This window comes from Otolemur garnettii, unplaced genomic scaffold, assembly GCF_000181295.1.
Source record: "Otolemur garnettii isolate 467f Iridium unplaced genomic scaffold, OtoGar3 scaffold00057, whole genome shotgun sequence".
NCBI lineage: Eukaryota > Metazoa > Chordata > Mammalia > Primates > Galagidae > Otolemur > Otolemur garnettii.
The window spans coordinates 3,595,420-3,622,186 of record NW_003852452.1 but is presented as its reverse complement, the minus strand read 5'-3'; the positions used below and the strand labels follow the sequence as shown (position 1 = coordinate 3,622,186).

The following is a 26,767-nucleotide window of genomic DNA, read 5'->3' as shown; positions in this document are numbered from 1 at the left end:
AAGAAATGCTTTATCTTTCTCAGGATTTGTTCTGTAAAATTTGAATTCAGCCAAAGGTCTGCACATAAGGACCTAGAAGGCCACACATGCCCTTGGAGCTGCATGTTCCCCATCCCTGGAAGAGGTCAAGGAAATTCCATGGCTGTCAGTTCCTTATAACTTACAATGTTCTGATTACTTTCTCTCTTAAGAAATTTAATTAGATATAACAAAAGCACCCCTGCCTATATCCACAGTATAATTCTTTTGATGTATAGCATCCATGGAAGATAATTAAGAAACTTGCTAATGCAAATATATATTTTTATACTCTAATTATGGATAATCCAAAGAATGCTTCCAAATCATAACATAACCTTCAATTGCCTTAAAGAAGAGGGTCTTCAGCAGAATATTTATGTATTCATTTATTCATTCAATAAACATTTGTTGTGTGTTTGACTTATGCCAGGCTTCAGTTTTAGGACATGGAAATACATAGTGAGTACGACACTTAAGTTCCCAGTTCTTCTTGAGCTTATATTTAAGAGGAGGAAAAGAAATTAAATTAATGAATAAATAAGATGTTCTCTATTAGTGATAAGTATTATAAAAACTTATAATTGACAGCAATTGACTAGAAGTGTTAGTAGGGCTATAGTGCTCTCTGTGGTGTATGAAAAAGTGAAATATGCCTTAAGATGTGAATAAGAGGAGTCTGCCATGGGAGGCTTTAGGAGAAGAGCACCCTAAACAGAGTAACAAAGTGGACACACTCAGAAGTGCTGGTGAACTTAGCTAATGAGCAAAGTGTGAAGATGACCACAGTGCCTACTTCCTGTTGGGATGAATAGTATAAAATAACCCTGGAGAAATAAGTGGAGGCCAACTCTTGTAGATTCCTGTAGGCCTCCGTAAGAGATCTAGATTTCATTCCAAGCCCCAGTAATTAGCATTTCTTGGAGAAGTCAGATCATCACTGACGGGACCGCAGAATGGCATACTGCAGTATGTGTGCTCAATTCTTTTTATGATATTTGTCACCCATTCTTATTAGTGATCTTGGTGAGTCAGTGTGGTGACTGATTAAAAGAGCAGTCCTCAAAAATCAACAGATGCTGATATGAATCACTCGGTGTGTGTGTTCTTGAGAAGTTACTTACACTCTCCAAACCTCAGTTTCCTCTGTAAAATAATAAATAATAACAGTAGTCCCTATCTGTTGTTGTTGTTCTGATAGTTAAATGAAAGAATTACATAAACTACAGCACCATGCATGTTATATGGTAAATAGCCAATAAGTATTAATGATTTCAGGGTGATTATATACAAGATAGGGAAATAGGCCTATGGCCTTAAAATATGTAGCAGTTCTGCTATTTAAAGTTTGTTTAAGTGACCTGTGGTGACAAAGTGTTCTCTTTGGTCTTGTAATTTTTATCATTTGTTAAATATTCTAGGAATGTCATAGCCATTGCAAATGCAGGGTCTGTTCTGGGGCAAATTCTTTTTTGCATAAAAACAAAGGCATGAAGTAGTTGAATTTTGCATATTGTAAAAAAGCACCATTGGGAAACACCTTCCTCTAAATTTATGAATTCGGATTAAAGATGTATCTCAGAAAAGAATCTCTTTTGAGTAACTAAGCTTTTTCATTATGTAATATTACTTTCTTCCTATTCCTCCATTTGGCAGGAATAATACTCCATCACTTTTTTTTTCTTCAGAGAAACTGACCGAAAGAATAAAACTCAGTATAAAAATAGAGGACGTCCCAATACAGAAGGGCTTTGGGTGATAGAATGCGAAGAATTTCACATTTGCCTTTCTGCTCTTGCCTTGCTATGCCAATTCTGTCAGAGTATAATCGTGTCCAAAGTCAAGGCATTAACAATTTGTTGTGGCTTTATAATCGAACCAACTATTTCTATTTTATATATTTACTGAAAATAACTAGATTTTACCTGTTTACTTAGAACAACTCTAGTCTTGACTCCTGAGGACATTGTTGTAGTTAGAATTTTAGGGGAAAAGGAAGAAAAATGTAAATATTATTGTTCAATGCCAGGCTTTCGTATTATTCCAAAATTTGAGTGCAACGCATTATATAAATATTCTGGATAATGCCATAATATTATAGCCAAAATATATTAAAGAATAGGGTTTCCTTTTTCTTTTTTCTTTTTTTTTTGGACCTTTTATCGTTGATTTCTCTGCCATTGTCCAGTGATAGGGCCCAGATCAAAGAATCAGTTTGCTTTAGAAAACATATATTGAAACCCACAAATAACCATTTGAGTCATTAGTTCTAGAATACTGCTTAACAATATAATTGGTCTCCTTATAGTTATGTTCATAATGGCAGCAAAAGGGAGCGTGGGTACGTTGAAATGATGAAGGTGTTGATAGCCCCTATCCTCTATTATGCACTTGATGTGCATCAGCCACTATTTTAGTCTTTCTTTGTCTCTGTTTCTCTCTCTCTTTCTCTTTCACTCTTTCTCTCCTCCTCCTCCTTATCAGGCAACTGGCATCATCATTTCACTTTAAAAATGAGCAAACTGAGACCCTGGTTAAAAAACCTTGCCCACGTCCACATCCACCTGTTAGTAAGGAGTAGAACCGTGATCCAGACCTGGTTCTGGCTGACTGTGACACTTTCCTCTCCCCGTTCTGCGCCACCTTTGACAAAGTAAGGAAACTGGTGTACTCAGCGACCTGTGCATGTCAGCCTTATTCCACACGATGTTCATTAACATTTTAATGCGTCCCCTTGCATTTCGGATTCCACACTGGCCTTCATGACTGGCATCTTTGTATCTCCAAAACGTGCCAGGGTATAAAATCTCAACTTTCGTTTTTTTCCTTTTTAAGAGATTAGCAGGAAGTTGTAACTCAATAAAAGCCCCGCAGACAGTGAGAGGGCTGCACAGTCATTACATTTACGATTTACAATTTTGTTTTTTAGAATAGAATTTATTTTTCCTAACTATACCACCCCTGGATTTGGTGAACAGATTAGTCAGGGGTGTAGGTCAAGAAATTTGAAGTGTTTATTCTTTTAGACACGAAATAACAAAACTAATCATGCTCGATACTTTTAGCCAGAATTAACAATGAATTAAAAGAAGGCTGTGGTGGCATTTATGTGAAACGTGTGCATTGCGATTGTGATTTCACCTCTTTATTCGAATGGTGGTTCTGCTACTTCGGCATTGCAAATAGCTAAATGTACCAAATGCTCAGTAGATGAAGACTGGTACTAAGAAGGCCATGCAAACTTGTAAAATTCTTGTAGGTACCAATTTTCTTGGAAAAAGAAAAGGTTGTTATGAGCTCTGCTTCTCATCGAGTTCCTTGAGATTTTTTTACGTGATTGATAAATTACAAATATGGTGATGCTGATAAGAATGGCAATGACGTTGATGGCAACAAACACCTAAAATTACTACCTGGAGGTACTGTACTTAGAGAAAGTCATGTACTACCTTAAATAGCCCTATATGGAAGGAATATTAGGAACAAGCAATACAGGAGTTATAAACATCGGACTTACATACAACTCACACTTACCAACGGAGGTTGTCATAAGTCCCAAGTTACAAACGTCCAACTGCCATGTGGCTCACGCAGACAGAAGGTTTTATAGGTAATAAGTAAATGTACCTTTTCCAACTTAATACAAATTCAATTTAAAAACAAACCTACAGAACCTATGTCGTTCATAACCCAGGAACTTCTGATATATACTAATTTTGCAGATAAGGAAACTGAGGCACAGGAGGTTATCTAATTTTGACAGATGTCAAAGCTTGTCAGTGAAAGAGGACAATTAGTTACAGAGTTCGTGTTCTGAACAACTACAAATAGGGTTCCGTAAGAAATACATGCAAAGCACTTAAAAGTTAGCACTACTTAGCTCTCAGTAGTAGTTATTCTATGAAAGGTTTCCATTGTACTATAGTCAACAGTAAGTTATAGTATACTTAAAAAAGAGTGGAATTAGAATTTTCCTAAACACACAAAAAGGATAAATGCTTGAAGTGATGGATGTCCCCATTACCCCGATTGGATTAATCCACTCTGTATGCCTATATCAAAACATCACACAAACACTAAAAATATAGACAACTATTATGTACCAATAATAATGAAACCTAAAATTTTTTTCAGCACAAAGAAAATGTCCTATTTGTGGATTTGAGGGAACTTTTTATCTTACTTTAATTATAGATAAACAAACAACCGACAGGTATTTCAAGTATTTCCAGAAGGATATAAGCGATTTTGTATAATGTGGGCAATTCTCCTTTCTAGCCAGCTCCGCTATTAAATGTGGTTGTGCTTGTCATAGAATGCCTTGGAAATGACTTCGATTCCTAGAAGGAATCTTCATTATTGATATTAAGGATAATTAGGCTCGGTGGAGAAGATGAAGTTAGGTGTAAAACACCTGTTAAGGCCAAGTATAGGAGTCAAAATAAAGGAACCAAGGTAAAAACATCAGAAAACAACTCCTCCTTAGCTAGGTGATATATCTACCACTTCCTTACTCTTTTTATTGAGTAGGAAGGCCCTCAGACAGGAATTTCGAGTGCGTGGATATGTAGGAAAAGTCCTTGAAATTCTATTTCTATTTTTGCTTTCCATCCTCACCGCTTTGTATGAAAGCAGGCGTACAAGTACGCTGGGAGCAATGTTAGGTCTCCTTGAACTTGGAGAGCGACGTCCATTTTGGCAGAGGAGGAAAGCGCACACTTGGATGTACATGAGCGCCTCAAATTTGGGTGCTAGTCTGAACTGCCACACTTCGGAACTTTCACATTTTTTTATATACCAAGGTGGGTTAGCACAGCCTGTTTGTCTAAGGAGTATTTTTGAAACTGTTGACATTCGGCTACTTTTGCTTTCATGCACTGTTTTGTCGTCTTGACAGAAACTTGGTTTCACTTGCGGAGAGAAAGTGAAAGACAGAGAAAGGTGTCTCTATGAAACGCCCCGAGGGAAGCAGGACTCCTGTAAGGCAACATTTAGGCATTGAGTGTGACACTGTATTAACCTTTTTAATGGATGTATGTAATAAAGTGACATGTAAATGGAGCACAAGGGGAGATATGACACTATATCTGGAAAAGGATAAAACAGTTGGTTGAATACTGGGCTATTATAGCAGTTTGCAAACCTTGGATAAACTCAGTCAGCGGTTGTATAATTGGTTATTCAATCCCGACCCTTGTTCACAGCTCAAAGCCAGGAACACTGAGACCTGTTGCCAATTTGAGTGAATATAGTGACTGTACTCGGCCAGGGCCTAACATTGGAGCCAGGCCTTTTCCTGTGGGCTGGTTTCCACCATGTCTGGGACTGGCTCGGTGACAGTGGGCCTTTTGTTGTGAAAGGCTGGCTGGTGCTCCCCTCCTTTGCAAAATGTCTAACAGCTACACAAATATAAGAAAATAGGAAAAGGGACTGACTGTAGCTTTTCTCTTAGTAATTTAACATGGAGTTATTAGTTTTTCTTTTTTTAAATTTTGCCCCCTTTGGGGGAAAGTTTGACTTAAATCAACTTAAAGAGTGATCTAATAGCTGCTTCTAGATAAGAAGTGAACCTTGGTCGTCCCTGATTAGAAAATGATACGTAGAGAGAAATGCATAGTAATTTGATTCACAAAAATGGATTTTGAAGTTAGATATTTGTACTTCTCTTCCTTTAGCCTCTGAGAGTCCGTGTACTGACAGGACCGCTTTTACTGTATAGCTCCACTATGACAGAAAGATACAGCATGTTTGTAAACCTGTGATATATTTAACTTTATAAAACAAGTACCCCAGGTTCTCTGCCCAAACAAACTGGACAGAGGCCAGCAGACTAACCACTTACTGTTTCTAGTCTAGTAAAACTCGAGAAGTAAATCAGTAAAGATTTTGATTTGAATATGTGGGATAAAGAATGCCCAGTCCTCTTACAGTGCCCAATTCATAAAGGAATCTTTAACAAGCTTGTAGTATTTGCCAGGTAGGTGCAGCTTACTGAGAGGATGACAGTTCCCAGCTGCAATCAATTACGCTTCCATTATTTCTGTTGTTTAAACATGCCTCGGAATACCAGTTAGAGAATTTCACAAAATGTGTATAAGTTCCAAAACAAAGTAAAAAGCATATTAAAAAAGGAAAAAAAAAAACCAGTACTTTCTGAAACAAGGATTTTTTTTCTTATTTTTTCTTTTGTATAATCTCTTTGACACCCTCATCCCCCCGCCCCCCGAGTCTACCTTACACACCCAGCATTTATGAAATCACACACAGCATTTGATTTAATGCAGGGTTGCAATTCAATCAAGAGACTGCTGAGGTCATATAATATAAATGGCTACAGTACTTTTTGGCTCAGTTATAGCCTTGATAATTCAGGGTTTTGTTTTTGTTAATTGAGTAGTAGTCTCCTGCCAGGGCCCAGGGTAATGGGTGGGGGGGAGCTCCTAAATATTTTTGACTCTAAGTCACTAAAAACAATTTTAGGGTAGAAGGTGGTGGTCTGGGGAGAGGGCAGAGGTGGGCTTCGGGGATGGAGAAGGGAAAAGGAAGTAGGTGGTTCTGAAACCATGACCGGACAAAGGAAAAAGAAGCAAATTGTTTCTAAATAGAAAATGAATCATCGAGAAGGGACTGACTATTGTGAAGCCAACATAAAAATGGAGCATTTAACTTGAAATATATGAGAAGAAATACTATAGCAACTCCAACAGAGACCTTTAATGGAAAATACCCCCAGCCATCTCATTAGAAGTACATCCCTGGGAGTCCAGGGTTATGAGCGTTAGTAAGAAGGTGGCATTATAAAAAAATTGATTATAATCAAGCTTAATGCATTTAGGTTTAATAAAAGTATTGTGTGGAGGTAGTAGTGAGTATCATGGCATAATAGAGCCCTCTTAGGATCGGATTGGTGGTGAGTATCGTATTTCATTATGTTGATCTTCAGAGGCCTTCACTTCCTGATGGGAAAATAGGAACTCGTCTGGGCAAAGAGAAAAAAAGAGGATCACCGAGTTGTCGCCTGGCCCCTATTAACCCCCGAGAACACAATTTAACATATATCTTATCATCTTAATCTCTCGAATATTTTCCTGGTTTATTTTATAATACGGTGTTGTTTATAACAAACAGATGTCTCCCTTAGGTCACCGTTTGTAATTTAGCAAATTGTAGGTGTCCAACTGGAGAGCCTGGAGCTGCTGGTGAAGAATGAAGGCTTGAGATGGCTCATTAATTTACTGTAGGTAAGAGGCTGGTGTGCTTAAAGGATTTGGTCGTAGCCCCATAGAGAACTACCTAGATGGAATTCAAATAGTGTGGAATGAACTTTTTTTCCCTCTTGTTTTTTTTTTTTCTTCTCCTCCATGCTGTGGAGTCTCACTGATCATTATTTTTTAGGTACTTTATGTGTCACAACAACAACAGAAAGGCTGAAATGCATATGAAAATGGGAGTTTCAATTAAACACACATCAAGTATCTTTCTGAAGGTGCTGGTTTTTGGTTTTTAAACAGCTCCATTTGGCACAGAACTGCTCACATGTTTTGGGGGACTTGGCTTTGTTGCTTTCTAATTTCCGAGGGTGTTGAGCTATAAGCTGAACAATTTGCTAAGAAGAATATAGAAATAAATAACCCAAGTTTTGACATCTAGAATTATGGACTAAAATAATAAATCAACACTTAGCATCTAACAGGAAAACCTGTTAGATTATGTATCTGCTTTAATGTAATTGAACATTTTGGAAATATTCTTGTAAAGAACTTAATCCCTTCATTATACAATGTAATTTTTCTTTTGTTCTTTGATAGCTGCCAGGGAACAATGACGTTTTTCTTTCCTTTTTTTAGAAATGGAACACTTTTTTTTAAATTTTTAACCTCATAAATATATATTTTAATACACGTTTAAGTAGATAATACAGGTTTCATTGTTGATCCCTATCAAGTAATAAAGGTCAATTTTGATGATTACACGTTTATTGCAATGACTTACATGTTTATTTTAGCATATTTCTTAGGTTTACAAGTTTGCCTTGTTAAAAAAAATAAATTTATTTGCCTTACGTAAATTAGATTATGAGCACCTCGTACACTTGTAATTATTTATTTGGAATGCTTGTAATCTAAGGGAAGATCTCAACTCCTATTATGGGAACACTTGAACTCATAAGAACAATTCAAGTATGTGTTTCTAATTTATCCTAATTATTAGCAGTGTATGATCTGAATCCTCTTCCTGCGAGAATTACAAGAATTTTTCCAATTAGTCAAGGGCGTCTTCGTGTTCATCCTGGTGTTAGGTTTTGGTGAGAGCTCTAATGTTCTGTAAAGGAGACGCTGTGGGCTGAGACTTGCTCTGCTCTGCTCCTTTTTGTGAGAGCTGCAATAGCTGTTCCTTTGGGGTTTTCATATCCCTCAGAGAAAACTCCCAGAGGTATAAATACCTTTGGTTTCTGACATGTGGAGCACAGACCTTCATGGTTTTTAAAAAGACCATTCCCAAGTTGGTAAAAGCTTGCTATGTGACCCACAGGTCAGAAAATTGGGTGGTCTGTCATTTTACGGGATTCATCTGTCCTTTGGAGATGGAATACGGATCTTCGCCTTACTTCTTAACTGCTGACAGTTCATTGCGCTCCCCCCAAACCCCTAGACTGTTTCAAATAAGCTTTTCTTAACCTTTTTAAATTTCATCCTTTTAAATCAGTGAATCATCAGGAAAGCATGGAATTCGTGTCATAGTACGGTGAACATCCTTGGAGCTCTTCCCAACCTCGCCTCCTCAGATACATTCCTGATGAGAGGTTGGGTTCCAATTATATATAAATATTATAGATCAATTTAACCACATATTTGTATGTAACAGAGAAGGATTTAGGCAATACCTATGAATAAATCTGTGTCTGTATCATTTATTTTATGTACTTGAGAGTGAAGTTATTTGGTGTTTATTTCTGGAAAGCTAACCACAGGACCAAGAAGGAATATTTAGCAGAACTCTGCCCCCACCACCCCCATAGTTAATAATCTTTTTGAATGTTTCTGTATCATGTTTTCCTCCTAGTTACTAGATATGAAACTTGATTCTATGCATCTTACTGACTGATATGTTTTAGAATAAAGAATCAGTCAAAACCTTGCTGTCTTAGAAATCTGTGTTAATTATATTCACGATGTAGATGGAATAGTTTCTTTCCTACTATAACACCCTGTCCAGGATTAGTCATTTGGGGTCCTGCCCCTGCCATCCCCTGGAAAAGTTTACACAGAGACACTTCTGAATAAAAAAGACGTCTCATTCATTCGTCTTTGATTTATCAAAGTACTAATCACATTATTCTATTATTTTTTCTCTGAATCTGTACAAGCTCAGTTCCCGGTGATTCAAAGATGAGCCCTTGTTATTTGGCTAGTATCTCAAGAGTTCCTCTTTTCTCCTATATAAACATTTTTCCACCACTTATATTATGTGTTTAGTACATTATGTTTATGGAGAATATTTCTGGAGAATAAATCTGTTTCTGATATATGATCACATGAGTCATGATCCCTTCTTTAGAGTTTTCATTTCATTTCATTTCATGTCATTTTAGAATCCAGGTCTTACTCTGCTACCCAGACTGGAGTGCAGTGGTGCAACCATAACCCACTGTAACGCTGAACTCCTGAGCTCAAGCTATCCTCCCTTCTCAATCTCCAGAGTATCTAGATTATAGGCATGGGGCACTGCACCTGACTGATTTTTTTTTCTTATGTAGACATAGGGTCTCACTCCGGTGCCTAGGCTTGTCTCGAACTCCTGGCCTGAAGCAATCCTCCTGCCTTACCCTCCCAAAGTGCAGGGATTATCAGTGGGAGAAACCACACCTGGTCTATTTAAGTTTTTAAACAAAATTTTTGATCATGATATATCCATAAATCATATTCTTAATTTCCCCCCATTTAATAGATGAAATGTATATAGTACTGACTAATTTGTAGCTAATTCTTGCATTTTTGATTTCTTCTTGTATTTGATACACTACATTTCATAGAGCTATAAAATAGCAATATATTGGAAAATATTTGGATGTTTTTAGTTGAGAATGTGTAAGCATGTCTCTGATGATAGTGTGGTGCGTAAAATTCTTTTGCCCTTCTAAGAAGAATTCAATAGATTTTATTCCTCTAAGTCTTAGTCATTTTTTGAAAGTTTTTGGTTCAGATTTTTTAAGATTTAATAGAATAATTTATCCATATTTTTATAACCTGAATCAGTGTTTATTCATCAAAGAATTACCTCAGGTCTTAGAAAAGGTCAGGTTCCTGGAACTCAAAATAAGACTCAGTGAACTAGACTCTTGGTGACCTGGAAATTTTGCATCTTAAAGAAGCTTCGCTGTGATTCACACCTCTATGTAGATAGAGTTCAGTTCTGTTGTGCTCTTGATAATATCCCCCAAGCCTGGAAAAGTGTGTAGTACATACTGTTCGTTGAATTAAGAATGAATCCATTCTACTTTCCTATCCTATACTTACCTTCGATTTAGCTTAGAATTGCTAGTGTCATTTAATTATTTTCCTAATTATGGATCAGATGAGACCTTGTCCCTAGTTTTGGAAATGACTGCCTAGTAAAAATTTTAAGGGCAAGTTTGTCTGATAAAGAGAAGATTCCCTGAGAACTCTTACTCTATGGTCACACTAGTACACTGGCATTTAGGAAAGATAATCTATCTGCACATTTATTTTCTACTCATTAATATAATAATTCAAGTAAGGCACTGTTATCGTTAATTTTGCTTCCTTAAGCAAAACACTGGGAGAGAAATTTAGAGTATAGCAATATGAATCAAAGGTTTTAACGTCTGTGTGCAATCTATTCCTCTTCCTTAGGAGATGATGAGGTCACGTCCTTGTGCCTGTCGCAGCGCCACATTCGGGACTTTACCAATGACTGTTAGATAAATGAAGAGGTGGATAGGACGTGATGCCTCCCCATCTTCCATGTCTCTGTGTGTGTGTGCACATGTGCACGTGTGTCTGTCTGTTGTGAAACCTGAAGAGAATGGTAGTATCCATAAATGAAGTATGTATCTTTAAGTAGTAGGATAGCTCCAATAGTATATTAGACCATTATTAGTCTATTAGACTAGTTTTGTATGTTCATTCAATTCAGAAATTAAATGATTATATTAATAGACTGTACATGGCTAATTTTATAGCCACTGGTTTTCTGTTTACCTAAGCTTTTGAAAATTTTGGATGTTTTGCTTTCTTTTCTTTTCTTTCTTTCTTTTTTTTTTTATTTCAGATTACTGTGAGGGTACAAACAACCAGGTCAAAATATTTGTTAGGGAGAGTCCCTCTGGAGAGTTATGTCCTGCACTCCAAAGCTGAGCAGCGTGGGGTGTTTGGTGTTTTGCTTTCTTGTTATTTATTTACTTCTTTTGTGTCTTCGTTCACTAGTTCTTAAAGAAGACACTTACAGGTTGCTTTTTTTTTTGCTCTTCTGTAATCTTGGTAGTCACAGCATATCATTGCTGACACATATCCCCAAGTGTCACTGTTGATGAGATCGGGTCTAAGCCTGTGAACATTAAATGGCCTTTCTCACCCAAAATTATTCTAAAAAATGGAACCATACAAGATTTATGAAAGGTTCTGAGAAACCAAGTATAATAACTTATTCAGGCAGATGGACTTCTTTGGTTGAGAAGGTATGCAAATGTTGAGACATGATTTTAATTAAATCAGAGGATCTCTTTCCTAAATTTTAGATCTCACATTGGGTATTAAGACATAAAAATATAATTTAAATTATATATAGTTTTCAGCTTAACTATTTAACTACCTGCATGTTACAGTTGCTGATTTAGCATATGAATCATGTCCATTTTCATTGTTCATGTCTTTTCGGGCATCTGGCAGGCCGAGATGATGATTTGTTTTCACATATGTTGTGATAGAGAAGATGCAGGAAGTGTAGTGGTTTAGCATCAGACTCTAAGTGCTTTAATTCTCACTTCCAGTGATAAAACATTCTGTAATATTTTTAAAGTGTTAGTATTCTTATTGTAATGTATGTTAAGTGTTTTTCTCTTCCTATACTTTTTCTATCTCCTCTATCTTCTCTACCCCCAACCATTTTCACAATTTTGAGCAATAATAACGAAATTCTACAAATTTGTTCAATAATTTTTATTTTCATCATGGTCCAGAGATACCAATTAAATGAATGATTATGTGAACACATCTTTATAGTAGGATAATTGCTTTACTTATAATTTCAATACATATTTAGGTAATTCTTAAATATATCAGTAAGCAAATATAATTTTGTTAGAATGATGCATTTTTATTTTTACTACACTATGGTATGTGAAAGCTGTCTTAAGCTTCTCCTTCGTTTGTTTATAAATTTGTCTTTTGAAGTTGAGAGTTTGAGCATTCCTAATTCTCATACACTTCATGCTTTAATTTATAGTACATACAGTGTAATTTTTCTGCTTTTTCCTTTTGTTCTACCTCACATATGTGAGCTGACAATTAACTTCACAAACTTGCCACCATGCACTTACATTGGAAGCACTGTACAAACAACTCAGTGAGGTTTCATAACCTTGATATTTCAGTGTCTCACAGCTGTGTTCATGTGGATGTGTGGTGGTGTCTTGCTGAGTGGTGTTCATTATTGTTTTGGGGTGTTGTCATGAGAATGTTGGAGCTTGATTCAGAAGAATGAATAAACATTAAAATTCTTATTAACTTGGACAAGAGTAGAAGTGACATCAGGGACATCTTAGTCCAAGCTGATAAGGATAATGCCATGAAGAAAACAGTGGATAAATGGATTAAGCATTTTTCTGAGGAGAGAAAAAGTAGCACTGATGAAGAAAGGTCAGGGTAGCCAGTAACAAGCAGACTGACAAAAACATTGCAAAACTTCATCAAATTGTTCAGCTGACTGTGAGAAGCATAGCAGACCAAATAAACATCAATAGAGAAACAGGAAAATCTTAACGGAAATTATGGGCCCACAACTCACGGCTCTTGCATCACCTCAATGCACCAGCTTATACAGTACTGCTTGTGAGGGAATTTGGGGGCACTAAACAAATAACGGTATCAGATCATCCTCCCTATGCATCTGATGTGGCCCCCAATCAGCTGTACTGTACAGATGTACAGATAGACACACCTAATTGTATATGCACTTTTTGCTTTACCTAAAGGGAAATGGAGTTTTAAAAGGAAGACATTTTGATGACATACAGGACATCAAAGGTAATATGACAACAACTCTGGTGGTAATTCCAAAAAAAGAGTTGCCTTTGAAGGGTGGACCAGGTGCTAGCATCAGTGCATTGCTTCCCAAGGGGAGTACTTTGAAGGTGACCATAATGATACTTGGAATGAGATACATAGCATGAATTTAATTGTCACACTTCATATACACAATTCAATTTCTTGAAATAGAAAATACTGTTTCAAGCGGAAAATGTAGGCAATAGCATTTATTACAATTGGTCTCTAAGTAAGTTGGTTACTTGATGGAGGAAACAATCCAAATAGTCAAGAACACCTTCTGTAAGAATGTTTTAACTTTTATTAATTGACCATTATAGATACATCACAGACATCTTTCCTCACAATTTTCTTTCTATCAAGTTGCATTTCCTTTTTTTTTTTTTGTTTTTGTTTTTGTTTCTACCCCTATTTCCCCAGTAACCCCTTGGCTCCCTCCTACTCTCCACTGTTGCCACTCTCATGGTAACCAAGGGCCAGAGGTTGATTCACATCTGCCCACCCACACTTTGAATCCAAATAGGTAATATTTATTAGCTGTGCACTTCACTAAGAGAGTCTTTAGCGAAGAGTGCTTCACTCACCCATTTTTATTAAAAGTTAAAATGCTTTTGCTGTCAGGGAGGTTGGGTGAGTTAGCCATGATAGAGAACAAGGCTACAGTGCTAATATATAAAAATAATAACTATTACTGTTGGTTGAGTGACCCTGGGGAAAGAGCACTACAGAGCTATTTGTTTTTCCCTTTCACTTGTCACGAGCAAGTGGCTTAAAAGCTTTAGATGTTGTTGAGAACCTAACAGAACCTTTGGAAAGTTAGAAAGACAACTGTCAAAAAAAAAAGTAGAAGAAGAAGAAAAGAAAAGCAAGCAAAGACTAGTTGAGTAATTTTGTCTGTGTGTGCTATTTGGAGACTTTTCATACATGAATTTAATGGAAATGAAACCTTTGTCCTTCAGGATACTACATCCCTTTATGTATCCTCTTTATTGATGCAATTCACCTGAAGACGTCATGGGACAGACTGGTAGATAACCAAGGGAACTCAGGATAGTGGGTCATCATGATGAAAATGGGTACAGGTAGAACTACTACCCTTGGATTTCTTGGTAGTGACAGGCAAAGGGAAACATATGTGTGTGTATTCTTTTTGATTTTGGAAGTCCTTCTCTTGAGTTGTTGCTTATTACGTTGTAGTTTTAATGTCAGTCACTCTTTGTAGGTGTTACTTTGTGCCTGCCATTATTTCACGTGCTTTATGTACATATTGGAATTTAATTACTACAGCAGATATCAACTAAGTACACTTATTATTCTCCTTTCAGGTGAGTAAAATAAGGCGTAGGGAGTTAAAATTATTTAACAAAGGTCACAAAACTAGTAAGGAGTCAGGTTGTGTGACATTAATTTTTAAAATATATTTAGTAGTAAAACATAAAGGAGTTTTATGCATGAGGAATAACTCTTTGCAATTACTTGTCGAAACGATGCCTTAAATAACTTCTGTTATCCTTGCTGGGATCTAAGATTTGAAACCAGAACAAAAAAAGAGTTGTAGTGTATACAAGAATAGGCAATTACTTTTTAAGTGATAGAGGGGATGAAAGGATCATTTATTCTGTCATTCACAACTTAAATTTATCTTTCATATGGAGATTCTTGTGTAGAGCATATAGAGGTATCTCATGAGGAGTCAACCCGGCATTATTGGCATGGAGCAGTTATACCATGTTGATTATGGTGTATTTAACCATGTGATAAAAAATACTCACTGAAAATGCAGTAACAATGGGTATAATTGAGCAGGTATGTTAATAGTTTAAGCTGGTGCAGCAAGAAAATGTAAGCCTAGAACTAATTATTTAGATATTGTGTATTCCAAACACTGCATATTAAAAATTTCAAAACTTGGGTGGCGCCATTGGCTCAGTGAGTAGGGGGCAGCCCCATATACCGAGCGTGGTGGCATCAAACCCAGCCCTGGCCGAACTGCCATAAAAAAATAGCCAGGCATTGTGGCAGGTGCCTGTAGTCCCAGCTACTTGGGAGGCCAAGGCAAGAGAATCACCTAAGCCCAGGAGTTGCAGGTTGCTGTCAGCTGTGACGCCACAGCACTCTACTGAGGGCGATAAAGTGAGAAGCTATCTCTACAAGAAAAAAAAAAAGATTTCAAAACTTGAGTCAGGAAAAGACATTTTTCCCCCCTGCTTAACAAGCTCTTAGTAACTTTCAGGTGGAAACAAACAAGTATTCTGGCCATACTAAAAGCAAAGTATTTCCACAACTTAGTTCACTTCAATATAATTACATATAAAAATAAAATCTGAGTGCTGTAGAATTTCAGATGTGTTCCTATTGTGTGCTGTGTGGTGCAGGTTGGTTGGTGGTTGTTCTTGTTGTTGTTGTTAGAGATGGTGTCGCCCCTGTGTTGTCTGGGCTGGAGTGTAGTGGCTATTGCCAGGTGTGATGATGGTACCTGGATACATTTCCTAAAAGAAGTTGGTATTGCCAGTGGCATAGTCACTGTGGTGCTTGGCTAAGGGGATGTTACAGGCCTTTCTGGTCTTTAGTGTACAAATAATTTTCCAGACATATAAAATCTTTATTATTTAAACTGTGTTGTTTAGTGTTTGACCAAAATGCTATCTAGATATGTAGACACCATCAACATGCACTAAACTTTTACTGATAGATGATTTCCAGATTCAGAGCAATTCTCACATCACAAATAATTTTTACTCACTTTGTATATATTGAGTATGCATTCAGTAGCAATGTGTTAAACTGCAGTGAGGTTTTTGAAGAATATATTTTGTTAAATATGCTGGCTGACATTTATCCTTTAGTTTCATGGGGCTGGCTATCAACTGAAGGCTTCCAAGAGTAGCATATTGCGTTAACAGTACCTAATTCTAAAAGCGACTGTTAGGATTATAGTACCTAATTTCAACAGAGATTAGCCACCAGAACCATCTATCATATAATTACTAACTAAAACTAGATGAAGTGGATAAAACAGGACTAAAATTTTTCCAAAGTTTGGCTCTTTAATAAAAGAACTTGTAGTAGTGTGTGTGGTATATTGATGAGACCACTGAACTGGGAATTAGGCTTCAAGTCCTGCTTTATCTTTAATTAGAGCTCTGATATTAGGCAAGTTATTTAACATTTCTAATTTATAATTTTTCAGTCTGTAAAATGAAGAGTTTTGTCTAAGACAGTTAGTACCCCAAATTGTATAGAACCATACACAGACATCGCCCCACACGGGTTTCCCCGGCCAGATAGTTCAGTAACGCTTTATAATCCACAATTCACTTTAAACTTGGCGATCTATGAGTACATAAAAAGATTTACATGCTGTTGAAAGGAAGTCTAAATATGTTTAGTGTTAATTTTATTTGCATGACAATGGAATGCTTATTTTGTTTAAGTAGTCAAATATTTTATGTTCCATTTATTTCTGATAATGTGCTTTAATAAATTACTTTTATAAAATGCTCATCTCAATGATATATAGAGACATTCCCAGCTCTAAAATTCTGATTCTGTGACATGGAATCTACCTAGGCTTTTACTTTTTTACTTCAAAGGAGGTATGGGTACATTTTGAAATCTAGCTATATGATTGTTCCTTCTCATGGACGGCTCCCCTTTCGAAATGTGCGCCTTATCACATGTCAGAAATACCACAGCTTAGTTTAAGCTATAAAATTAAAGTGTAAACAGCCGTAGATTTGGTGTGACCCAACTCCTGGGATTTTGTTAAAAAGTTGAATATTATACGTACCTATTTTTTGTTCGTTCGATATTTCAACGAGCGATGGCACAGCAGCTGAAGAGAGATTACGAAAAGAAAAAGAAAAAAAAAAAACCTTCATAAACACAAAGCAAAAACCTGAGCTTGTGTGTAAAGCTACTGTGCTGGAGCGAATGTGGTTTAATTCTTGGCACTGGCAGCTTGTTGGAGAATTACAATATGTTGGCATGAGCCTCTAGGTCTCATTGTTCCAGATGAGGGAGTCAGTCTTAAGAGTGTTTGGCACTGGAGGGAAAAAAGGAGTGAGAGTTGCAGGGAACGAACAGGCCCTAAAGAGGCAGGATGCTGTTGTGACAATGGCTGGCACAGTTGGGGGGGCCGTTCAGCGGTGGGGACTGCCCCGGGCATTGATGGGAAGAAGCATATGTGAGCAAGGGAGGCAAGGGTGAGGAGGGAAGAGCGAGCAGATCTATCAGAAGGGTCCTGTTGGCAGGAGGACACCATGACGATTCAATTAGATTCATCTTAACAGTAATCTGTCAAAGGGTGAAGGGTATCTTTCATTTCTTCTGTGCATTTTATTTCTTAACATTTATTTTACTTTCTCTTTTACAGCATAAGCATTTAGCTTTCCCCTAAAGAGGTAGGTCATTGAATTCAGGGAACCTGGTTTTGTATCCCGCCAGACTAGGTGATGCTGAGCAAAAGAAAATTTTTCTGAGCCTTAGTTTCCTCATCTGCAAAATGGATATAATCGCTGTATATGCAGAGCTGACAAGATTTTTATGCCTGGCAGCCCTCTGTGAGCTGAAATGCTATGTAAAAAATTACTAGTATTAACTTTCATATTTTATTTGATTATAAAGTAGTCCTTCTTTTGACGGTACTCATGCTCTAGGCTTTGGGAGAGTGAAATCTCAGGCGATCTCAGGAATCTTAATTAAAATCTATTTAAATTAAAAATGTGGCGCATCTTAACATGAAAAGATGGGAAACTCTAGAATTAACATGGAAGCTCTAGAATTTGAGCATTTGCAAATAACTAAGCGTACAACCTACTATATTCATAGTAGAAAATAAAATTCTATGTGCTTTTTCATCTTATTTTAAAAATTACATGTTTAATAGATAAGGACTATCTCTTTTACTCCATCAGCAGTGAAGCAGCACTTTACAGTGTTGGGTCAAATTTTAATTTCCTCATATTCACACGTTAACACACGGGTCTATTGTGAAACGTTGGGCTCCTGCCATTTGGTCTTTACATATATAATCATGAATTTTTGATAGAATTTTTATCATTTTCAGAGAAATTCAGTGACTGCTACATGTCCATTTCTGGTGCTCATTATTGTAGGATAATCTCTTACCATTTCCTCAAGAACTACAGTGGAAACAAATTGTAATGGTAGGCGTTGGTAAAATAGGTGACGTTGATTTACTTGAAGGTCTTTGTTATACAGAGATCCCAGTGGAGAAACGAAGTAGGTGATGTACCCAAGATCCATTCCCTGCTCACCCCCTCCACCAAAGCTAGCCAGTGTTACCATCTTGGGAAGAAGCCAGGTTGTTTTACTTAACAGCCAAGTATTTTTTCTCTGACATCAGAAAATAACGCCATTTTATTGTATACTTCTGCTATATGGTCGTAGGTAGAATTCTGGGGTGCAAAGTCTGGACTGTACTTAAGGATAAGGGGAACTGTGAAAAATTCTACCCTTCAGTTCCATAGTTGCTGTTTCTACATACATGTTACCCTAGAAATTTACATTTTCACGTTTTTATTTCCGTGGAGTTAACAAAAATAGTTTTTTCCCCCTATCTGGAAGTAAAAGGGACCATGTCTTAGTCCTTTTTGTCTTCATATAAGAGAGTTATCCCAGACTAGGTATTTATCAAGAAAGCTGATTTATTCCCCACAGTTCTGGAGGCTTGGAAGTATGCTACTGAGGTGCCCGCTTCTGGTTAGGGCCTCTTGCTGCCTTTCCCATGGTAGAAGACAGAAGTCCAAGAAATTGCCTGTACCAAAGATGGAACTTACAACCTCAGGGCAGGGGGAGAGACACGGTCTCTGTGTGTTGCCCGGACTAGAGTGTAGCAGGGGTCCTCAAACATTTTAAACAGGGGGCCAGTTCACTGTCCCTCAGACCATTGGAGGGCCGGACTGCGGGCCCCAGGATGAGTCGGCTGCTAAGCGGGACAGGCAGTGGTGGCAAAAACACCCAGCGGGCCAGATAAATGTCCTAGGTGGGCCGCATGTGGCCCACAGGCCATGGTTTGAGGACACCTGGACTGTAGTGGGATCATCATAGCTCACTGCAATCCCAAATTCTTAGGCTTAAGCAATCTTCCTGCCTCAGCCTGCCAATTAGCCAAGATTACAGGGAGGAGCCACCATGCCCAACTAATTTTTCTTTTTGGTAGACATGGAGTCTTGATTTTGCTCAGGCTGGTTTCAAAAACCTGGCCTCAAGCAATCCTTCCTCTTTGGCCTCCCAACTGCTAGGAAGGATTACAGGAGTGAGCCACCACACCTGCCTTGAATTTATAACCCTTTTACTATTGGCATTAATCCATTCATAAGGGTGGAGTCCTTATGACCCTAAATGCTTCCTATTAACCCCACCTCCCAGAACTGTTGCATTGGGGACTATGTTTCCAGCACTTGATTTTGGGGAGACCCATTCAGACCATTGCCTTCTTCCCTAGGCTCCCTAAATTCATGTTCTTCTTACATGCACAATACATTCACTCCATTCCAATAACCTTAACAATTTTAAGTTGTTTAAGTACCAACTCCAAAATCCAGCGTCCAGAGTCTCATCTAGATCAGTGATGGGTGAGACTCAAGGCATAATTCATACTGAGGCAAATTTCTCTTCAGCTGTGAGCCTGTGAAATAAAAATAAGTTACCGAATTAAAAAATAAAATTGATGGGTCAGGCATAGGAGGGACATTCCCATTCCAAAGAGGAGCAATAGGGAAGAAGAAAGGTTTAACTGGTGCCAAGTAAGTGCAAAACCCAGCAGAAAATAAACATTGCATCTTACAGCTGGAGAATAAGTCTTAAAGCTAGAGAATAACCTTCTCGGAATCTTGAGTGCAGTGGGTGGGACCTGGGCCCCCAGTGCTTCTTGCATCTCACTCCTAGTTTCTCCCAGTACAGAACATGCCCCAGGTCTCACAAGTCAGAGTCTAGTGCCTGCAGCTCTCCCAGGCTACTGCTGCATGGTGGCAGCTCTGCAGTTCTGGGGTCTCCACAGCATTTGCAGCCTCACAGTTCCACCAGGCACTGCACTTAGTGGGGCTTTGTCTGTGGTAGAGGTGCCCCTGCAGCAGGTCCCTGCAGGGGCCTCTAGGCTGTTCACTACATGGTTTGAAATTTAGGTGGAGGTCAGTTGCCATGGCCCCATGCTAATACACTTCTACACATCTACAGTCAACGCCACGTGGACACTGCCATGGTTTATAGGTTGTACCTTTCAGAGCAGTGGGTGGAACTACACCTGAACATGACTGAGCCACTGCTGGGGCACCAGAGGAGCGCTGTGCTGGAATGCAGGCAGCCCAGTCCCCAGGCCCTGGGCGTCAGATGATGAGATCCCTTGAACAAATCTATGAAAACCATGCCCTCACATCCCTCCTCTGGGCCTGTGATGATAGGGGCTGCCTCAGAGTTCTCTGAAATGCCTTCCAAAGATTCATGCATAGCACCTGGCTCTCTTATATCCATATTAATCTCTTTAGCAAACCATTGCATTGGCCACACCCTTGCACTTCATCATCCTCTTTACATAGCCAGGTTGCAATTTTTTTGAATCTTTCCATTCTGTTTCCCTTTTAATAATAAAGTCAGTCTTCAGATGATTTCTCTCTGCTCACATCTTACTCTGTGCAGTTAAAGGGAGCCATCCAGCTCCTCTAATATTTTCCTCCCAAATTTCCTCCATGTTCTCCTTCCATGAAGCCTTTGAGCACAGACATAATGCAGCCAAGTCCCCCGCCCTGTTTACAGGATTGCCTTTACTCCTTGTTCAATACCTTGCTTCTCATTTCCATCTTAGCCCTCACCAGAAGTTCCTTAATGTTTTCTCTTCAAGGAAATCTAGGATTTTTCTAGCTTGTTCCTCCAAATTCTTCCAGCCTCCACCCATTACCTGGTTTCAAAGCCACGTCCACATTTTCAGCCATTTGTTACTGTAGCCTTCCCACTCCTCAGTACCAGTTTTCTTGCTCTATTTTGTCTTGCTAGACAGACCATCACAGACTGGAAGACTTATAAAGAAGATGATTTTTTTTTCTTACAGTTTGGGAGGCCCGATAGTCCAGTATTAAGGGACCAGCATGTGGCAAGGAAGGCCCTTCTTGCTACACCTTCCCAAGGTGGAAGGCAGAAGGTCAAGGGCATGGGCGAGAGGGAACCGGCAGTCTCAAGCCTTTTTATCATAAGCCTTAATCCATTCATGGGGGTGAAAGTCTCTTGACCTATATATCTCCTGTTAGGCCCCACCTCCCGACACTGTTGCATTGAAGGTGAAATGGGCAATACCTGCTGTCGGGGAGGCCCATTCTAATCATAGCAGTGTATGTGCTGGAAAGAACAAAAACTTTGGTATTTAATGTTGCAGCCTTACCAGGTACGTACCTTACCAATCTGCCAACTGGCTGGATTTGGGGTGGAATCATGGCCTTGTAGAAATTGTCTTCTTTTGCTGAGTCAGTTCCTGGGTAAGGGTGACGAGACTGGTTGAGTCAGTTCCTTGGTATGAGCTGCTAATCTGGGTGGGTCGGCCTTTCCACTGGAATGCAAGGCCTGGAAGATATCACAAAAACTAGCCTTTGGTTTCACTAGGGTGATTTTATCTCTGGGGGCAATAAAGAAAGTTAAGACCATCAGCTGTATGACTCCTGAGTAGTACGCAATTATAGGAAAACAAAATAGGGAATAACAGCTGCTTTTTTTATATATATTAATATATATTTATATATATATATATATATAATATAAATAATTTCCCCACTACACAGTTGCCACCTTGTGGCTCTTAACTTTATCAAGAGAGGGTTCACAGTACACTAAATTTAGCACATATTGGGCAAGTCATGATATTTCTGTAAGCTTTGGCTGGTTTTTTTGGGTTTTTTTTTTTTTGCGGCTTTTGGCTGGGGCCAGTTTTGAACCTACCACGTCCAGTGTATGGGGCCGGCGCTCTACTCCTTTGAGCCACAGGTGCCACCCTGTTTTGTTTCTTTTTTTTTTTTAAGAGAGAGTTTTACTTTGTCCTCCTCGGTAGAGTGCTGTGAACATCATAGATCGCAGCAACCTCAAGCATTTGGGCTCAAGTGAGTCTCCTACTTCAGCCTCCTAAGTAGCTGGGACTATAGGCGCCAGCCGCCAATGCCTGGCTTTTTTTTAGAGACAGAGTCTCTGGCTTTTTTTTTAGAGACAGAGTCTCACTCTTGCTCAGACTAGTCTCAAACTCCTAAGCTTAGGCAGTCCACCCACCTCAGCCTCCCAGAGTGCTAGATTACAGGTGTGAGCCACCACGCCTGGCCAGCTTTGGCTTCTTAAATGGTAAAACTGGCATATGAATATTTAATTCAGAAGATTATCTTGAATATTTAATTGAAGATTATCTTGGGATACCACATGTAAAGGACCTGGGACACTGCTGAGTGCTTAGCCCATAAAACACTAGTTAAAAAAAAAAAAGAAAAGAAATCCCTAATTATCATGGTCATTTTGTTGTCAATAAAGAGAATCAAGAAATGTAGCAAAAAAAAATCACTGAGTTCAAGACCTCAGTTCTCCTGGTTATGTTTTGTGGCATCTTTTTTCCTTTGTGCTTTTCTTTTGTTTTTGTTTTGTTTTTTTGTTTTTTCTTGTTAACATACTTGTAATAACATAATCCAAGTCTTCCTTTGGTTGCTGTGATTAAATGAGAGAATACAGGTAAGAACGTATAGCATAGCTGCTCGGTACATGTATTCGAATCTAAATTTAAAGTATGTATCTCAGACATCTTTTATACATATCTGAAAATGTGTCTTTATTCATCCCCAGCCGTGACAAGCCTGAGTTAGACATGTTTCTGATTTTACATTTTCCCAAAGAATTTAGTCTTAAAGAAGTCATTCATTTTTTTTTTCTATCGTATATGCTAAAAGTCAGGTACTTAATAAAACTGGCTCTGTCTCCAAGCTTTATATCTTTATGCTAGTTAATAAAGAGGCCAGGAATGTTCTGCAGGTTTCAGAAATCTGGCTGCTGTTTCTTTAACTCTGAAACTTAGACAGAAGACTTCTGTTTCTTTATGAGCACACTACAGTGAATATTTTGTCTAGCTGCAGGGGAAAAGCTTTGTCGTGAACTTTGCAGACAATAGCCTTAAAAGTAAAATGGTCTGCTTTTGGTGCCTGGAGGTTCAGGGGCCTATTGTTAGTGCACAATGGATTGCTATTGCTGCATTCCTGCTTTGCAAAGGTTTGTTAGCTTTTAATGACTGACAGTACTCTATTGCAAATACCATATTGGCTGCGCCCTGTTTACATGCTACTCAAGAATTTTTGTAGAGTGCTGGAAAAAAGAAACAGTGGTGTTTGTTTGACCTACTCTGATAAGGTTGAAGAAATAATTTCACTCACATCGTGTTTACGGGGAAGGTAGAAACGTTAGAAATCTTTACAGAAGTATTTTAAAGTTACTTTTAAAGCCTCAATGAGCAGAGATATCGATTACAGCATGAAGATAGTTACTGTGTTTTGCTGCCCGTAGAATTGCCATTTCTATTTTGGAAACAATATGATATGTAATAGAAATAGGGATATTTTAAGAAAAAGCAAAAGTAAATCTTTTTTTCCTTAAGTGTGAACACCAGAGACCGGTATTTTGTTAAAAAGGAAAAACTGCATTCCACACATTCCATAGGTAAATTTGCATATACAAGTTATCGTAAAGGATTATATAATAACTTCTATACGGGGTGAACATAAAGTTCACGTGCAATTTAACATAGTGTGCCATTTAGAATTGTACAGGAAGTTTATGGCCACCCTGTGAATTTGCACTGTCTGGATAGACTGTGGGAAAGAGTAATCATTTAGAGCTTTTCACCATTTTATTGTCCACAAGTTTTTGACCTCTGAAAAAGAAGTCTCCAAGGAAATTGCACCTCTGCTTGGTGGAAAACTCTACAGAGACTTTGTGACTCTGATAGCGGATGGCTGTGTAGCGTTAGCTAAAGATGATGATGAAGACTCCCTAAGGTGGGGTGGCGCCTGTGGCTCAAAGGAGTAAGGCGTCAGCCCCATATGCTGGAAGTGGGGGGTTCAAACCCAGCCCTAGCCAAAAACTGCAAAAAAAAAAAATAAAAACCTCCCTAAGATGTATTTCACTATGGGGAGAATTCCCCTTTGGTAAGTTAACATGTACTCCCGTTTATGCACCTGGTAGGGGGTAAACAAATGCCTGAACTAATATAAATACACATAAAGACCCCTGCACAGAATGACAGCATACGCCTTGGATCTAGATAATAGGTGTGGATTTTGTTACTTGGATGGAGCATCCTGGGACACGTATCTGTTAGTACATTCCATTTCTAACTGAAAGCAGTACTTATCGGGGGATTGAAACTTACTGTAATTGTGTACCCATCTAAATGCTGACAGGAATACGCAATTATATTGTTCAAAACTGAGGGTAACGTGTGGCAGTTTTTAGTGGTGTTTCTATTTATTTATACATTACAATTCAACACAAATGAAAAGTCACCAACCATGTGACATATAGAAACACGTACGAGACAAAAACACAACCTCGTTCTCTAAAATGTATGTGCCCTGTCCTGATACAGGACATTTTAAAGGAGTATGAAATAAGCCAATGATAGGTTCCGTTATAAGCATCGCTCATTTCTGTAGGTTTTGGGATCTTTTGAAATCTTCTTTCACACCAACTTTTCTCTTTTCCTTTTCTTAAAGTGTTCCCAAGACTGGCAAGTCTCGCCACGCAGTGTGCTTACCACGACACAATGTTAAACACATATTATAAAGTGCATGTAATTGTAAACACACAGAGGGATATAATTACATGTAGCAGATTTAAGAGCTAATTCTTTGCTTTCTTTTTACTCTGCATTTTATCAACATAATTATTTTTCGACTGCAGACTAACACCCTGAAATTGACAAGCATCCATTATAGCAAGAATTGGTCGAAAACAATGAACTGCAGGTTTATACTGAAGGAACTCAGAGACTTTGACCCCCAAATATGACTCCTTGATATTTTGAATTAAGGTTCTTCTGGATAGAAAGGCATTAGAAGGGGCTTGCCCTCCATACATGTGAACCAGGCTGACCTGATCAAAAGATCAAAGGGGCCAGACTTCCCTTTCTCTCTCTGTTACTTCAGTATACTACACAGGAAAAAAAAAAAAATTAAGAATACAACCAGACCTGGCCCAAATCATCTAAATACAGTATAATACCTGTCCTTCAGGTCAAATTAATTTGCAAAGAGGACCCTTTATAAGTCACTTTGTTTCCCCCAGCACCATTTGTCACCCTAAACAGAATTATCTGGGTTCCTCATTTTCTCCCGACACCTCTAAAATGTGTGTATAAAAATACATGGATCCCAGTGGGCTATTGAGCTCTGTGGTTCTCCCCGTGTGCATGCTAAATAGACCTTTCTCTTAGTAATCTGACTTAATTGTGAGTTGATCTCTGAAGGAACTTTCCGGGGAAAGGCCAAGTTTCCCCTCACCTCTATAAAATGTACCCATTGTCATAAAGAATTAGTATGGCTTTGTTCTGCAAGAGGAAAAAGCTAATGATTTTGAAACAGCAGGTGACAAAACACATTCTTTTTTTTTTTCTGTCCCTGGTATCAGTTTTTTGACAAAGCCATTAAGAGCTGGGGCTGGAATAGGGATGGCCTTATTTTTAACGGAGAGACTTTTAATGAGCTTCATTGTAAAGGTGGTCATGTTGCTTTGCTTACATTTTTTTTTTCCCCTTTGCCTAGAAACCCCCAGTATTGAAAAGCTACTCTCAAAGGACTGGAAAGACAAGCTTCTGGCAATGGGATCAGGAAACTTTGGTGAAATAAAAGGTAATGTGTCTGTAATTATTTTGATCTAAAATGTACCCAAATGCAGGTGCTATTTAGGAATATTAATGGTGATAAAGTACTTCTGCTCCCGACCCATCCTGCTTTTCATTCTCTCTGTTTGGTATTCTTTTCTGTTCTGAAAGGGAAATTTTCGGGGTTCCTATTTTCTCTCTTTGTGCCTTACCAACTAAATGCTCTGTTGTTTTTAGCAGAGTAACTCCACTGTGCCTTTAACAGGCTTTGGTTTTCATCTTTTTTTTTTATTTAAATAATTTACTATTTAAGTAGGAAGGAACCTATAGCAAAGTTAAAAACTGCATCTTTATAAGGGGGTTTCGTACATTGTACACAATGCAAGTATATAATTTGCTTTTAAAACCAGAAATGATGAATGGGAAAGGCATAAAAAAGGTAATTTTGTACTATTAAGGGCACTGGTTTCGCTTTGTTTGAATTAGTTAATTACATCCAACTAAGAGAAATTCTATGTGGAGTAGATACTGAATATTCATAATCTGAATAACAACTTCTGCTAATAATAAGAGGGAACATTTTAATTTCCTCATATAAATAGATAAGCAATTG

At 38.1% G+C, this 26,767-nt stretch overlaps 1 protein-coding gene across 15 annotated transcripts in view; it reads left to right on the top strand.

Moving 5' to 3' along the window:
* The window catches only part of SOX5 (SRY-box 5), a 1,023,582-nt gene that overhangs the window by 763,291 nt on the left and 233,524 nt on the right, over positions 1 to 26,767 (top strand). For all 15 annotated transcript variants that reach the window (XM_003792460.3, XM_003792461.3, XM_012806794.2 and 12 more), the window contains one exon: positions 26,096 to 26,182. In XM_003792460.3, coding sequence (XP_003792508.1) covers positions 26,096 to 26,182 — 87 coding nt within the window. The remainder of the gene's footprint in view (positions 1 to 26,095; positions 26,183 to 26,767) is intronic.